General features: G+C 39.3%; 1 protein-coding gene across 2 annotated transcripts; it reads left to right on the top strand.

Annotated features, from left to right (window-relative positions):
- Positions 1 to 11,027: 11,027 nt before the first annotated feature.
- tcnba (transcobalamin beta a) lies at positions 11,028 to 13,268 on the top strand. 2 transcript variants are annotated; one of them, XM_061046036.1, is made up of 4 exons: positions 11,028 to 11,177; positions 11,288 to 11,429; positions 12,833 to 12,969; positions 13,072 to 13,268. In XM_061046036.1, the coding sequence occupies exons 1-4, from the start codon at positions 11,108 to 11,110 to the stop codon at positions 13,131 to 13,133; spliced, it is 411 nt and encodes a 136-aa protein (XP_060902019.1). In that variant the 5' UTR covers positions 11,028 to 11,107; the 3' UTR covers positions 13,134 to 13,268. The 2 variants fall into 2 exon arrangements, with proteins under 2 accessions (XP_060902019.1, XP_060902020.1); XM_061046037.1 differs by having other exon boundaries at positions 11,039 to 11,177; positions 11,291 to 11,429.
- The last annotated feature ends 1,590 nt before the right edge of the window (positions 13,269 to 14,858 follow it).

The following is a 14,858-nucleotide window of genomic DNA, read 5'->3' as shown; positions in this document are numbered from 1 at the left end:
CTGACACAGGATGATTGTGGATTCATCATTCAGCGAGGTACTGCCAGACAGTGAACAGGCCATGTTAAGGAGTTGTGTGAGTAGGCTTGGTCCTGACAAAAACCTATGTGGTTCTTGTGGTGGCAGTGAGTACTCTAGTGACTGAAAACTTTGTTTAGCTATATCTGACCATTCTAGCTGAGCTGAGCTCTCTGGTTGACCTGCGGCATGACTTAGAGCACGCAGTGATGCAGCTTTTTTTTGCCTTAATCACAAATCCACGCATGACTGTACCCAACCATTCCCAGAAATGACAGCATTTGTCCTACTGTGTTTGGTTTTGGTATCTTAGCTACTGCCTCTATCTGCGAGGGAGCTATTTGCCGTTTGTTGCCACATAGTCTCCTGCCTAGATATTCTACATCTTGTTGGCAGAACTGCAACTTTTGTTTGCTAACTTTGTGTCCCGCACTAGCTAGTGCTGTTAGTACAGCAATCCAGTCTTGTTCACACTGAGCCTGAGTGAAGCTGCAAATTAGCAAGTCATCCACATATTGGATCACTATGCTTGCAACATCTAGGTGGTGGGGCAAGTCATCTGCCAAAACTCAGTTAAAAATTGATGGTGACTCTACATAGCCCTGAGCTAGACGCGTATAAGTGTACTGCTGTCGTTGATAGGTACTTGTTGATAGATGTTGTGAATCTGGGTTTTAAAACTGTGTACCAACAAGCATCGGGTGGCATGTTTGACAAAAGTGTGTGTGGATCTGGGACTACAGGGTTCTCTGCATCAACAATGGAGTTAATAACATGCAGTGTTAGACATGCTGTCTAATCTGTTTCTCATAATCTGGCTGCTATCTCATCACCAACTCCAGTGGTGTTGATGCACCGACCCCTTTTTTTCACCCTGGCTCCCCGGTGTTCATGTGCATTTTACAACTCGGAAACTCTTTTTTCCGATGTGTCCGACACCACTTGAATGCACCCTGAGACACACGAACATACAAAATATGCTTGGCCGGTGAATTTTTCATCTACCGGCCGCTATGACTGCCCGGTGAGTCAAAAAGTTGATTTCGGACCCTGTTCTCATTATATTTACAATGAGTGGAGACTCACGTCACATGTTTTACAGTCGAGGCAAATTCAAACAAGACACAAGGCAATGAACTATTTCAACTTCTGACCTACCTCTGCTCAGTGTTTCAAACTGTTGATGAGGCCTTCTGTTTGGTTAAATTGCTTCAGAGCTCTGCTGATGATATGTTGTATAATATGTGCAGTCTACTAAATAACATATGATTACTATAACCACATAATACAAACGTTGATTATTAAAATAGATGCGTTCAGAAGTGGTACTTATTAAAGAGTCGTTCAGGAGCCTAAAGATCTTAGTAGTGAGCTGAGCCAAATTACCTGATCACTGAAATGAGTTGTAAATCTCATCACTAGCAAGAAGGGCGGATCAGGGCAGGAGGCGGTGGTGAAGGGGAAGATTGTGAGTCGGTGTGTGTACATGTGTGTGCGTGTGATTTGAGGAGGAACACTTTACTACTGTGCAGACCCTGCTGCTGTCTGGTCACATGGGGAGAGAAATGACTCCTCTGCTTCCTAGAAATGTGGATTTTTACCTTTTTAATCTTCATCACGGGTGACAGGTGTAGGCTTATGTTTATGTAACCCACATTTCTGTGACCTTTGAACCAAAGCCTGTGGGCTTATTTCCCACCAATTGTAAAAGTTATGTAATTGTTAATAAGAGTATAGGTGTTTGTAAGTAAGCCAACCTCTTTAAAATAAACCCCAGATATGTTACACTCTTAAAATTAATAGAACACGTTTTTTTATGAACGGTACCTGGTCAACCATAAAGTTTGATATTTGTAAAGTTTGATGTTTGATATAAAGAGATTAAGATTGCTGGATGTCAAGTAAAACCATGAAAGTTAATTTGACCCTCGTTGAATCTGAAACTCTTCCCACATTTTTCTATCTCTTCTAACCAGAAAAATGTAATCAGTGTACTAAACCATGATAATTGAGATGTTTGATTCTGCTCAGTTCACAATGTTTATTTTGTGCATCACCAAACTTAGCAGACTCCATTTAACAGGAAAGATCAAGATGATGCCTGGCTGAAGTAGATCTTGAATATCTCTTTTTTTTCATGGTTTTCATTTTGACCAAAACTTTTTGTGCTACAAGCTCTTAGTAGGAAGTCTTTACTCTGCAATAGGGTTTATTAGATTTTTGCTTTATTCACATCCACAGTGTCACATAGAATGTCTTTAAGAATTATATAATTTCCACAAAATGTTCTTCGCCACGTGATAACATTTTAACAACCCTTTGCGTTAAAACATGATAATTGAACTTTTTGTTGCATTGTGAAAATGTTGATTTTAATGTTCAAAACCAAGCAGAATGTGTGGAAAAATGAAACCAATGCATCAGTGAAAAAAAACTGCAGATCCTCAAGTGTCCACATGAGGCCAGCTGCAAAAGCCGAAGAATCCTCTCTAGGTCCCATATTAAAATCATAGACTCTAGATCAGGGGTGGGCAAACTTTTTGACTCGCGGGCCACAATGGGTTCTAAAATTTGACAGAGGGGCCGGGCCAGGAACAGATGGATGGAGTGTTTGTGTGAACTAATATAAATGACATGTAAAAGCCATTCGCTTAGCTCAGGAAATTTGTCGGATTTCCCCATTAACTCCAAAAATGCGCTGATCTCCTCTTTCAGCTCCCACACTCTGAAACACTTTGCCCAAACTTAACCAGCGGACACGAGAGTGGTACAGTAAGTCCTGATGATCCGCATCAGTTTTCTCCAGGAACATAATAAACTGACGATGCTGAAGTCCCTCTTTTACTCCAAGGTAGCTTCATTCTCTCGATGACAGCAGACACCTGGTTATACAAGTCCTCTCCTCGCGTTTTTCCTTTCAGAGACTCCATGGTCAAAAACTCCTCCGTTATCTCAAAACTGTCATTAATCCCTCGGATAAAAATGAGGAGCTGAGCAGTGTCTTTTACATCATTACTTTCATCCAGTGCTAGTGAATATAACTTAAAGGACTCAGCCTTTTTGTTTAATTCTCTGGCTATATCTTCATCAATCAGTTCCACACGGCGAGTCACAGTCCTGCATGATAAACTGATTTTTTCAAACTGGCCTTGGCATTCTTTTAAAAACTCGCCTTCGGAGAAAGGCTTGCTAGCCTTTGCTAATTTGAATGCCAGCAAAAAACTTGCCTTGGTAGTTGACTCTTGAATCGCAGTTTGTGGGTGAAAAAAATGTTGCTGAGTCTGTAAATTGGCCTTCAACCTCTGAGCCGTAGCCGCCCGTTCTTGCGTGGACTGCTTGCTAGCGTAGTTAGCATGCTTCATAGCAAAGTGACGGCTGATACTGTACTCTTTGAAAACTGCGACAGTTTCTTGGCATATCAGGCATACAGCCTTTGATCGGACTTCAGTGAAAAAATATTTAGTTGTCCACTCCGTATTAAACACTCGGCATTCACTGTCCACTTTTCTTTTCTTTGATCCGCTCATTTTTACAGAAGGGCTCATACGGGTTCATAGGACAAAGCAAAAAAGTGAAGAAAGGAGTAATACACCACACTCTGAAGTGCGCCATCTATTGGGGAAACGCGGGCATTACAGGGGAAAACGAATGAATGAATGAATTATAATAAAATTGTATTTAATAATAATATAATTTGGACAAGTTCGGCGGGCCGGATTAAAAAGCCCAAAGTATATGGCCCGCAGGCCGTAGTTTGCCCATGCCTGCTCTAGATATGGACAAAGCGTCACACATCTGTTACTGCAGGGTCCTTCTGAGTCCCATCGATGGCAGTTGCCATGCTGGAAATCGTGTCTCAGCATAACTTTCAGTCAACCTAATGACAGGCTGAGAGCTGGAGCTGAGGCGCGTTTTAGGCCTCTTTAAAAAAAAGGTTACACCGGGCCTGCCTGTCAATCCCGTCAGCTAGGAATAACACTTATACTTCATAAAATCAAAACTTACTGTACAAGTTATCAAAAATGTCACCCCTGTACAATTTGTGTGCAGAAGGAGACCTGAGCTAATAAGACCAGGATTTTGTACTTCTGCATCAGCTTCATTTTTGAACACCAGAGTTTGACACTTGATTAAAAAGTTTTAGTTAAAAGTTATTTTTTTGTAAAGCGTGTTTTTTTTAAAGTCTGGTTCAAATATATGGTTTTCTGCTCTATAGCTAGCCGTTTTTAGCTTGATTCAAGCTAGTTTGTGTCAGAATTTCCAATATGGGGACCATCATCGATGGGCTTCAATGTCTCTTCAGAAACCAGTCGCTGACGTCACTGAGACTGTGTTCAAGCTTTCTACAGTCTGAAAAGTGTTAACGCTGTGGTTGCAGTGAAAATCAATTGTTCAGCATTTCAGAAGCTCATTGTAATTTGTTTCATATCATTGTGTTTATTTCTGTTAATGGTCTTGAAACATATTCACACCTATGTCTTTCTTAGAACTCCAATGGAAAACTCAGAAGCTTCAAATCATAGAGATACAATAGATACCCTTCTTCCTTTGGGCTCCTGTGTGTGTGTGTGTGTGTGTGTGTTGACATGTTTCTGTGTTTGTTGACATGTTTCCATTCTGCTGCTCTGACACATCTTCAGGAAGTCTCAGACACTGTCAGATTCCTCAGAGTCTTTGTGGATGTGACAGAGATTGCAACAAGCCACAACTCGCCAACAAGGACCGAAAATCTCTGAACCTGAATGTGCATCAAGAACGTGAAGCTGACGTGTTCAGACCTGGAAAAAAAAAACACACACACCACACAATGTACAGGTACACATTGCTCCCCCTCTTCCCTTGTCTCTCATCCATCTCTATTTGTCCGTCTGTCTTACCTGCCAGAGGAATTCTGCAGTGAACACAATGTGTCAAACAGATGACGAGGCACTTCAGGCTGATTGCTTCACAGAGGATTTAAAGTGCATGAAAAAGTTTTGTTGAATGGAAATTCTTAAAGTAAGAAAGTAAAGAGGTGCTTTATTGAAAGGTATTCAAGCCACGTCTGAAAAGGGGAGGTTTATTTATAATAGTCTTCCAGTTGAGGGGCACCCCAGGCTGACATTTCCCTCCCCCCCCTCACATGTAAATAAAATGACCAGAAATAAATGCAGTGCGGTTGGATTACCTTACACATCAGTCCTGGAAGTAAAGCAAATGCTTGATCGCAGGACTCCCATGTACTGTTTGTAATGGCCAGCAGGGGGCACTCCACTAGTTACAAAAATAAGTCTGATTTCATGGAAGCCTTTAAGAAAATAGCAGTACTTCTGTTTTTGATTACAGACATTAACTTTACATAATGTGTGTGATGATGTGTCTGTAAGTTGCAGACAATAAAGTAGAAAATGAGGGCATGTCTACCTGTGAGTGACATGTTGCAACAACAGCAACCTGTAAATTGTCCTGTCGTGTACGTTTTTCTTTTTTGTATTTTTGAAAACAGAGGTTCCCATTCATAGTTTAAAATGTGCCCTTTTGTTCATACAGGAGAATGAAGGTGTTTCTGCTTCTGTAGCCTGGAGGCGTGACCTGACATGAACCTGACCAGCAAGTCATAAAGACCTAATTTGTCTGTAATTCTTGTCCCTTGAAATAACCAGTTCAAGAGGTTCAACACCTGGAGGGAGACTCGAGAGCAGAAAATAATTAACTGCTTGATGATACAATTTAGTGTTTCTGGGTATATAATTAGATTTCTTCTTTCTCAGATGTTGAAGGGGTCTCCTGTAATTGATGCAGTTTGCAGCACTCTGACACCACTGTGAGTCCATGAGCATGCAGAGTATACTGTTGTGTTATCAGGGGAATACTTTTTTACTATGCATGCCATTTATTACATTTTCAGCTGATGTTTTTGGTGTTAGTCTTTTCTATAACATTGTTCAGTTAAGATCTAGTTTGAAGTTGAAGCAAGATTATGTAGCAATTTGTTTTTTTCATTTGGCGCATATTGAAGGTCTATGAATGCACTGTTGTAAAAACTGTCAACGCCCCTGCAAAGACAACGTGCATTTGTTGATGTTACGTTCCCAGAGGTGGCTAGTGGGATGAGGGGAGTAACAATAAATTAAAACCCAGGGAAAAGAAATATAGGAACTAAATATAAGAAAAGTTTAAAATGATTTACTAACAAACTAAACAAGTGTTGAACACAAAACAAGCTTCTTCCACAAACACAAAAGAGAAGCCAATGTATCTTAAACAAAAAGTCACAAACTAAGAAGGCATGGACAGCTAACAATAAGGCCTCAATCGAAATCACAGTAAAGATTCCTGACATCAAGACCCACACACACAAGCAGCCGAATGACCCACTGGCCATGGTGCCTCCTCTCTCCTGCTCTTTATAGTTTGGTAATTAGCCACAGGTGCTGTGGCTGGGCACATTCAGGCTGAGGAGTAACACCTGGGGAGCACACACAGGAGAGAGAGGGAGGGAGAGAAAACACAAAACCACACACACACACAAGGGCATGTAACAGTTGACAAGCAGAGGGTGGTGGAGAGGGGCGTCTTCCTCTATCGAGAAACACGTCCTCTTAAATTTTAAATAAAGGTTTTATTGTAGAGTATGAAAACATGCATCCTGTTTCCTTACAGAGCATGTAAAGTGAGCAGTGGTGTATTTTTTATGACTTGTGTTTTGGTATTTTGCCTTTAACTAGCCAGGTCAGTGGATAGAGTTGGAAATCGAGAGAGAGAGAGAGAGGGGAACGACATGTGGGAAAGGAGATGCAGGTTGGACTTAACCAGGGCCGCCCGATAAGAGGACAGAAGACAGAAGGACTTGGGGTGCGACCTGACCACCTGGTCAGTGTGTACTAGTGAATGTTTTAAAGTGATTCTGTACTGGGAGCATTATTTGATAGGAGATACAGATAGCCTCTGCTTTTGTTTCCTGCTATGGTATACGTTTTGAACAAGGCATCAATGAACCATGTCGACTGGCAAGGTCCAACATTTCCTCTAGTCCGGCTTCTTGCTCGGTCACTCTCTCTCTTTTTCTTTAATTAGCTTCATCCGTCACCGCCCACTTCAGTCTCTTTCCCTGAGCCATCAAACAGGCTAACGGGCTAACTTTCTTATTTTAAGCTGACGGCCGCTGTTTGAACAAGTACTGTAAAGCAGTATGCACTTCTTAAAGAGAGTAGTTCAGGACACTGCTGGAGTTACATAGAGCTGAATGCAGGCATTTGTGGCGCTGAGTGGACAGGCGTGAAACGCCATAGTCCCTGTTGAAAGTTGTTGTGCTAATACATTGAATTTCAAACTCCCATTTTAAGGTGTAAAAGTTACATTTTGACGCTTTAAATATAAACATTATGTGATTATAAGTGGAGGAGACATTACTATTCAATGTGCTTTATTATCAGCTCAAAAGGAGCAAAATCAGCCAACAAGCACCTCTAAACCTGGATAATGCAATATATCATCAAGTAAACATCCATAAACATGAACTTTTCATTTTTATACTCTATATTTAAATTAGAGGTTTAGTATTAATTTAATTTTCAAATATTCAAACCTCACTAATGAACTGGTTGATTGTCAATAACATAACATATGATATGATAAAGGCTTCTGGATAATACCAGCATAATGAGTTTGGGCCGAACATGTGATAGGCCTTATTGCTTTGGGTAGACAGGAGAGCTTTGTCCTCCTGATCTTAACGCTAAGAGGTTGTTGCTCTGAGTCAAATGTGGAATATGTAACAGTAGCAGATTAGAGGCCAATAAGGAGTTCCCAAAGTGACCACTGGAGGGCAGCAGAGTCCATTTTTTCAGTCTGACATTGACGGGCGACGTCCTTATCAGCCTCATCCTCTGGTGTGATGGATTTTTATTTTTATTTGGACATGTAAAAAAAGAGACATGAAAAGGCAAACAGACAACAAAAAGTTATATTTACAAACAATGAAAAGAATAAAGCAAAATAAATTGTAACTGTGTCAGTTTGATTTCCACATCCAAAAAGGAGGGGGAAGAAGAAAACAAATAATCTTCACATTTACATGTTATCATTTTTAATATAGAGAGTACTAGACCATAAAATTACAGGGGAAAAGAATCAACTCTGAAAAATAAAATAGGAGGTTAACAGTAATCCCTCACATGGATATTGTCAAACTCCTCCTTCATCCCTGAACCTCATGGAAATGTTGTCTTTATACCTTAAAAAAAACCCAACAACCTGATAATTGTTTCAACACTCCTTTAGCTCTAAACTTAACAAATTGAAATACAAAAACTTGTCATGCGGGTATTTTCCCCTTAAATCATTATCCCCTTTTAATCGATGGACATTTTTTAAATATTTCTCAATTCTATTATTTCTTTCTGGAAACATTATTTGTGCAGTTTTAATTTCCACAAGATCAGTAAATTTGATTTATTTGAACTTTAAGTATAATGACTACATGTAATCCCAAACAATCAAACGATCAAACGTGACGATGTCAACTCAACTGAGAAGCAGTTATAAAAAAACAAATATCCATTATCAGTGCACAAAGCCAGAAAGACTCCGAAAAAGTTGAACACATCAAACAAGTGAAGCTTAAAAAACGGTTTAAAATGCCAACAGTTAAAGTTGGAGTGTTATTATTGGGGTGATGGTTCATGTTAAAGGTGCTGTTGTGATGTCGGTCAAATGACATGCTGGAACATTTGATTGACTCTCAGCTAATGTGTCAGAATAAATCCACGTGGGATGGGTCTTGTAAATGACGAAAATAAAATATTAATTTATTCATTCATACACTAAAATGTCTATTCAGCTTAAAACGTGTTTGTGTCAAGCAGCCAGGCTGAAGTTGGCGCAAATCTTGAGCGACTTATCTCTAAATATTCCAATTTCATCCTCCGTATGTGGACATGTAGACATAGGGATGTATGAGGGTGGAAACAGTATCTGTGGGATGTCAGAAATGATACATATATCATTATGTAATGTGCAAAGTGGCCAAAACAAAAGAAGGTCCCGTGATTGGCAAAAAATTAACTTTCCCCGCCACTTACTATTTGTAAAAACGTGTGTGTCCACACACCAGAAACTAAATATAAAACACCTTTTTCAGCCCATGAGATTCTGTTTACTTTCTTTAGCACACCATAAAGAAGTGACATAACAAATGTGAGCTGATAAGAAAAGAGGTGCGAACTCTGAAATGTAGATGTTTATTAATGACCACTTAAGAAGAAAAAAGGTCAAAATGTATTTAAACAGGTGGTCCTCACTCTAAAGAACATAATTAACTCTTGACCTTTGCATTCTCATGTTAATAAAACTCACCCTCCATCGGGTTAATTTCCTTATCAGCTTTTAAACTATTACCCTGAAAAGTCTTCTTTTACAGAGTTGGCTTTTGATTTCTCCTGCTTATAGATGAATGTCCTGGAGGTCTACAGAGGCCCCTGCTGGAGGTCTGCAGAGACCCCTGCTGGTGGTCTGCAGAGACCCCTGCTGGAGGTCTACAGGGACTCCTGCTGGCAAAGAACCTTACCAATACGACAGGAAAACTTTTGATGAAACACTACATTGACTTGCAAAAGTATCAATCCCTTTTGAATGTTGTTTTCATTTGACAGCTACAAATCAGGACTGGTTTTATTGGGCTTGTCTATAAAAAAACAACACAAAAATATCCAATGATCTTAAACAGGAGGGATTATTTCATATACTGTACATATATGTTGAGCTTTCTGTGCTTTGCTAGGAAACCTCACAGTAAGATCAGGTGTCAAGTATTACTTCACTTTGACATGTGAATCTAACAGATGTCCACTTTTTTTTTATCAAACAGTGCAAAGTCCAAAGAGGCTTGTGACAGTGTAAAATGTGAAAGAAGACCAAGAGGAGGGGGATATGTACAGTATGCGAGGCACTGTTCATGTTCAAGGATGAGCCACATACTGATTGAATCCCCTGACAGTGAGATCCCCTGGTTAATGGAGCCCTCTATGAACAGCACTTTAGCCCACCTTCACAAAGCTGAGAGCGAGCATCAGCATCACTGAACAGACAAAACAGATAACCGTGACATGGTGTGCGAGCTTCACTTCATAATGACCTGCAAAATATGTCAGACCTACAACCAGTGATTCAATGATCAATACAGAGGTTGTTGTTGTTGTTGTTGTTAATAAATCTTGAGCATATTAGTTAGTACTTTGTGCACACAAGATAATATCTATATTTTACATAATCTATTTAACAAATTGCCTGCCTTTGAGGAGGTTTTTTTCAAATTGTTTCACACATTTAGAGGCTGATCCTGTCAGTAATACAAGAACTTTTAGCCGACATATTTTGATTCATTGGCGAGCAGGGAATATATCGTAGCCATTGCAGCCCTTATGAGAGTTATGCCAGTTAAAGCAATCTACTGGAAACCTGTTCATTCATACCTGGAGCAAAACCAAACTTTATTTTGGAGCTTTCATTCATCCAGATATGTAACAAATGGATTTTGATGTAGTGGAACAACCCTACATCGTCGTCTGGTTTTGGTCTTGATAAGACCAGAATCGACCAGCTTGTAGAAAACCACCTTTGTTGAAACACACTGTAAGTCCACCCTGACCCCCACCCAACAAGACATACTGTTTTTAAACAATATAATCTTTCTTTGACCTTGGTTTCAGAGGGACACTAGCTGTTTTTCACTTTGAACACAGTTCAGATACTTTCCAAGAGATCACATTTTATATTAGCTGTTCTTCTTGACCTTTTTTTCTTCCCTCCTCCACTGAAGATTACTTAACTCTTTTTACATGAAAAGTAAACATTTCATTCAGTGTACAAGATCTTCACCTTCATACACACTGTAGAGTGTGGAGTGGTGTAAAGACTATCTTGAATTATGAGTGTCTTCGCTCATTGTACACCACTTAGCCATGCAAACACAAGTTCTGAACACACCTCTCTGTGACCTGTGAGCTGGCTTTATGGAAACTTGGATCAACATACTCTCCTCCGCTGTGTAAACATTGACGACTGGAATAAAAAGAGTGACCACCAGCTTGTAATCTCTCTAACACCGGCCATGATGAAGGGTCCTGCTCTGCTCTCTGCAGCTCTAATGCTGCTGCTGATTCCTGGGACTCTGACTCAGGGTAATCTGGAGGATGTTTCATTAATTCTTATTTACATCATTATTATTAGATTTATTATTATTCCCAAACATGTGAAGAATCTCTTTAACATATTTGGGTTTTTGTTTCAGAAGGTAAAACAGCTCCCATCGATGTGGTGGTGGAGACCAGCTTACTGGGCTCCTCTCCTGTGACCTTCAGCACTCATGTCGTTCACAGAGGGATCCTGCTGGGAGCTCTGAAGAGACTCATGGCCGCTAATGGAGACTTCAAGTAAGATCATAACATTAATTATCACAAAATGAGACTTTTGGCTTTTCTCAAACTACCCCTTACACCCTCTCCGTTTACACTTCCACTGTGTTTGCATGCTTGTGTCTGTCTGTCACATGAACTGAGTAAAGTAAGAGCCTGTGATTGTGGAGAGGGAGTGCACTGATGCTGACTTACTGAACAGGTCCTATTCAAAACTAATATGGAGTTTGTTTATGTCACATAAGGATTGCTCATCCTCAGACTAGCATGTTGGCTCCAAACGTCACTGAATAAATCCTTCAAAATGGGAGCTTCTTGTTTTGCTTTCCTTATCGATTTGTGTTTTTTGGATCCAGAACCCACTGAGGGATGTGCGTGTCTTTTTTGATTTAACATGTAACCATAGTTAGAAAACGTTCTTGTGCCATCAACAGTGCGGGGAGTTCGTCGCTAAGCTGGCCATTGTCCTTCATACTCAATGAAGAGTGTGAGTGTGAGTCTGAAGGGTCCAGTTTGAGAAATCTTCTGAGACTTTGTTTTAGACATCAGACTTTGTTTTCAGCCTGATATTAGGACCCTCTTCAAGGTGACAAATTTAATAATCATTTTGCATGAATAGGCACATTTGTTTCCTCATATGTTGTTATTCAGGGTTTTCCACTACGATATAAATGTTTGAATTAAAAAACTTCATAACATCTCTATAAATAGAATGCCCTCTAAAATATTTTGCTACTGGTAAGAATGTGTTTTTGTTGTATTTTTTCCCCCTAAACGATGGAGCCCCTGAAGTCCCAAAAAAAAGTAAAAATTATAATTGTGAGAAGATATAATTATCATGTCCACATGAGAAATCATATTGTTGGAACAAGTTATTATCCTGTGAGCACAAAAAGTTATCTTGTGAGCGCAAATAAAATTACCAGTCAGATTACAATATTCAATATACAAAATTACAATTTTCAGATTTTGGGACAAAACAGTTCTAAATTCTAAAAGAATATAAAAAAAACATATACTTATGTAGAGAGTAGAGCTGCTCTTTTTGTAATTTGTCTAGAGGTTACATCTGTTATAATTGTTACTCTACAAATAAGAATTGATTGATTTATTAAAGGCTGATTCATTATTGAGCTGGAGCTAAACCACTGGACTTATGATGTTCGTCACCGATAAATCTAATCTCACTGCATCTGCATTGGAAGTTTTAAGTTTTAAGCCCAGGCTGTATTAAGAAGTGGACGTAGCTCCTGTGATGTCAATCGTTGTGTAGAATAAATTTAAGGCCAAATCTACATAGTATATGGTATTACTGTAGCTGGAAACCAACTTTCTTAAAAACAATCAAACTGACTAAAGCTGCACTGTAAGGGTATATAGATAACATGTGACGTTAACTGTCCCTCTTTTTGGTCTTGCAGGTTCACCTACACAGAGGATCCAAACTATGGCCCGCACCTGGAGAGTGTGAATGGCGTGGCAGGAAATGATAAAGAGCGCACATATTGGGAGCTGCTGGTTAAAACTCCAGATGGTGAAATCAAAAGGCCTGATGTCGGTGAGTCCACTGTTAACACACCCGTCATTTCCATCACTCCTTGCTCTCCAGAAATCTACATTAAATCAGATAACAAAACGTTTTTCTGGATCTCGCTTGCAGGTATTGGATGTTACATTCCCAGTGCTAATGAGCAAATCATCCTGAAGTTTTCAAAGTGGTGAGGATTGAGCAACGTGCAGCGTGCACCAACATGACATCAGATGAATGATGGAATAATTGCAGCTGTTTTTCATATGTGAAAAATCAAACGGCATGCCTCTGTGTGAAGAATCAAGTAAATAAAACATTACTCCATGTGTTGTTTTGATTGATTTGCAAAGAGAACAAGAATTCTGCTGACAAGTGTTTTGAACATATTCCTGTGATCACAGTTATCCTACAGACAGATCAGGCTCATGACTCAAAACCAAATAATATTAATAATGACTTTATTTATACAGCACCTTTCAAGAACAGGGAGTCACAGAGAGCTTTATAAACGGATACAAACAGAAACTATATACCAAACAGAAGTCAAAGCAAGTGTATAGAAATAGGTCTTAAGTTGCTTCCACATCAAAAGCTCTCCAATGGGTTTCCATCAGGAGTCAAGAATCTTGAATTGCACTCTATGGTCGTTTTCACAAATGAAGTCCGGTGGACTGTGATTCAGGGGTTAAGTTGCAACAGGGGTTTTATTTTTCCTTTAATTCAGTTTGCTTTCAGACTGCGCTTTGTCAAGGGCATTCAAGACTTTTCACATGTTGTGACCTGAGAGTAGACAACAGGACAGTGGAAGGATGGCATCATGTAGCGCTGCACAGTTTGTCAGTATTTTGATCTATGAAATGGAGATAAAGTTTTATGTCGGCTGTGTCAGGTTAAACTGGCATATCGCCTGGAGCAATGTGTAACCACACCTGGTGCAGGCATGTGTAAGTTAACCCACAAGGAGGAATGAAGGCTGGTGTTGTTAGCAATCCTAACGCATCAAATAAATAAATAAATAAAACTAGTTCTCAGAAAAATAAATAATTGGAGATATAACAGCATAATTACTAATAATAATGATAGAAACCATGTTTGAGAAAAATGTATTTAACATTAATTTTAAGTTTGACTCATGGTCCATCTGTTCAAGGTCACATTTTATACTTATTTTCAACAAGTCTCAGAGGTCATGGTGAAGTGTATCTTGCAGAATGTGACCTTTAACACGGAGAGGGCGGAGCTCTAAAGGTTTTAGCTATGGCATGTACACTGTTCTATCTATTATACTCAGAGTATTTTGTACCATTAGGCTGTTAGCAATGCTTTTAGCCTAGCTAGGACATTTTCTTTTCTCTGTGTTTTTGCATCACTTTTAAAAGAAGGCTAATCAGAAAAAAACACAAATGCAAATATTTATTGCTTTACAGTAGATTTTAATTATTATTTCAGAAAGATTTCCAAAGATCATTTAATTAGGGTGCCAACGTCTTTTTTTATAATCACATAGCCAAAGTCATCAGAGGTCTGAAGGAGGAAGTATGAAGGTGTTTTCCCAAAAGATAATCATCAAAAATGACACACTGAAGTAATATCATCATTTTCCTTTTCTGTACTATCAACAATCTGTTGTTGTTTTTTGCTGCAGAAGGCCCAGTGCTGGGTATTAAGCTGTGACTTCTCACTGAGCTACAAAAGCAGATGATTGATGAATGCATGAATGGAAGAGTTGAATCAGACTGTTCCAGATTTCTAAAGGTCGCCGAATACAAGCTTTTTGTAGTTCAGGATGATTGTGTCATTGGCACATGGAATGTAACATCCAATCCCTGCAAAAGAAAATGAAGAAAAAAAACCAAAAAACGATTATTAATTCGTTCACAATAAGACCAAGAACAACATAATGGATCTTAAAAGTG

This window comes from Labrus mixtus, chromosome 9 (genome assembly GCF_963584025.1).
Source record: "Labrus mixtus chromosome 9, fLabMix1.1, whole genome shotgun sequence".
In the NCBI taxonomy this organism is placed as follows: Eukaryota; Metazoa; Chordata; class Actinopteri; order Labriformes; family Labridae; genus Labrus; species Labrus mixtus.
The sequence above is the reverse complement of the archived record's forward strand: the minus strand, read 5'-3'. Positions and strand labels throughout refer to the sequence as shown.

What these genes read in the sequence shown, in the direction of transcription:
- tcnba (XM_061046036.1), top strand. Translation starts at nt 11,108, where the DNA reads ATGATGAAGGGTCCTGCTCTGCTCTCTGCAGCTCTAATGCTGCTGCTG. An exon ending in GCCGCTAATGGAGACTTCAA is followed by an intron (nt 11,430 to 12,832) that starts GTAAGATCATAA and finishes TTGGTCTTGCAG; the next exon opens with GTTCACCTACACAGAGGATC. An exon ending in AATCAAAAGGCCTGATGTCG is followed by an intron (nt 12,970 to 13,071) that starts GTGAGTCCACTG and finishes TCTCGCTTGCAG; the next exon opens with GTATTGGATGTTACATTCCC.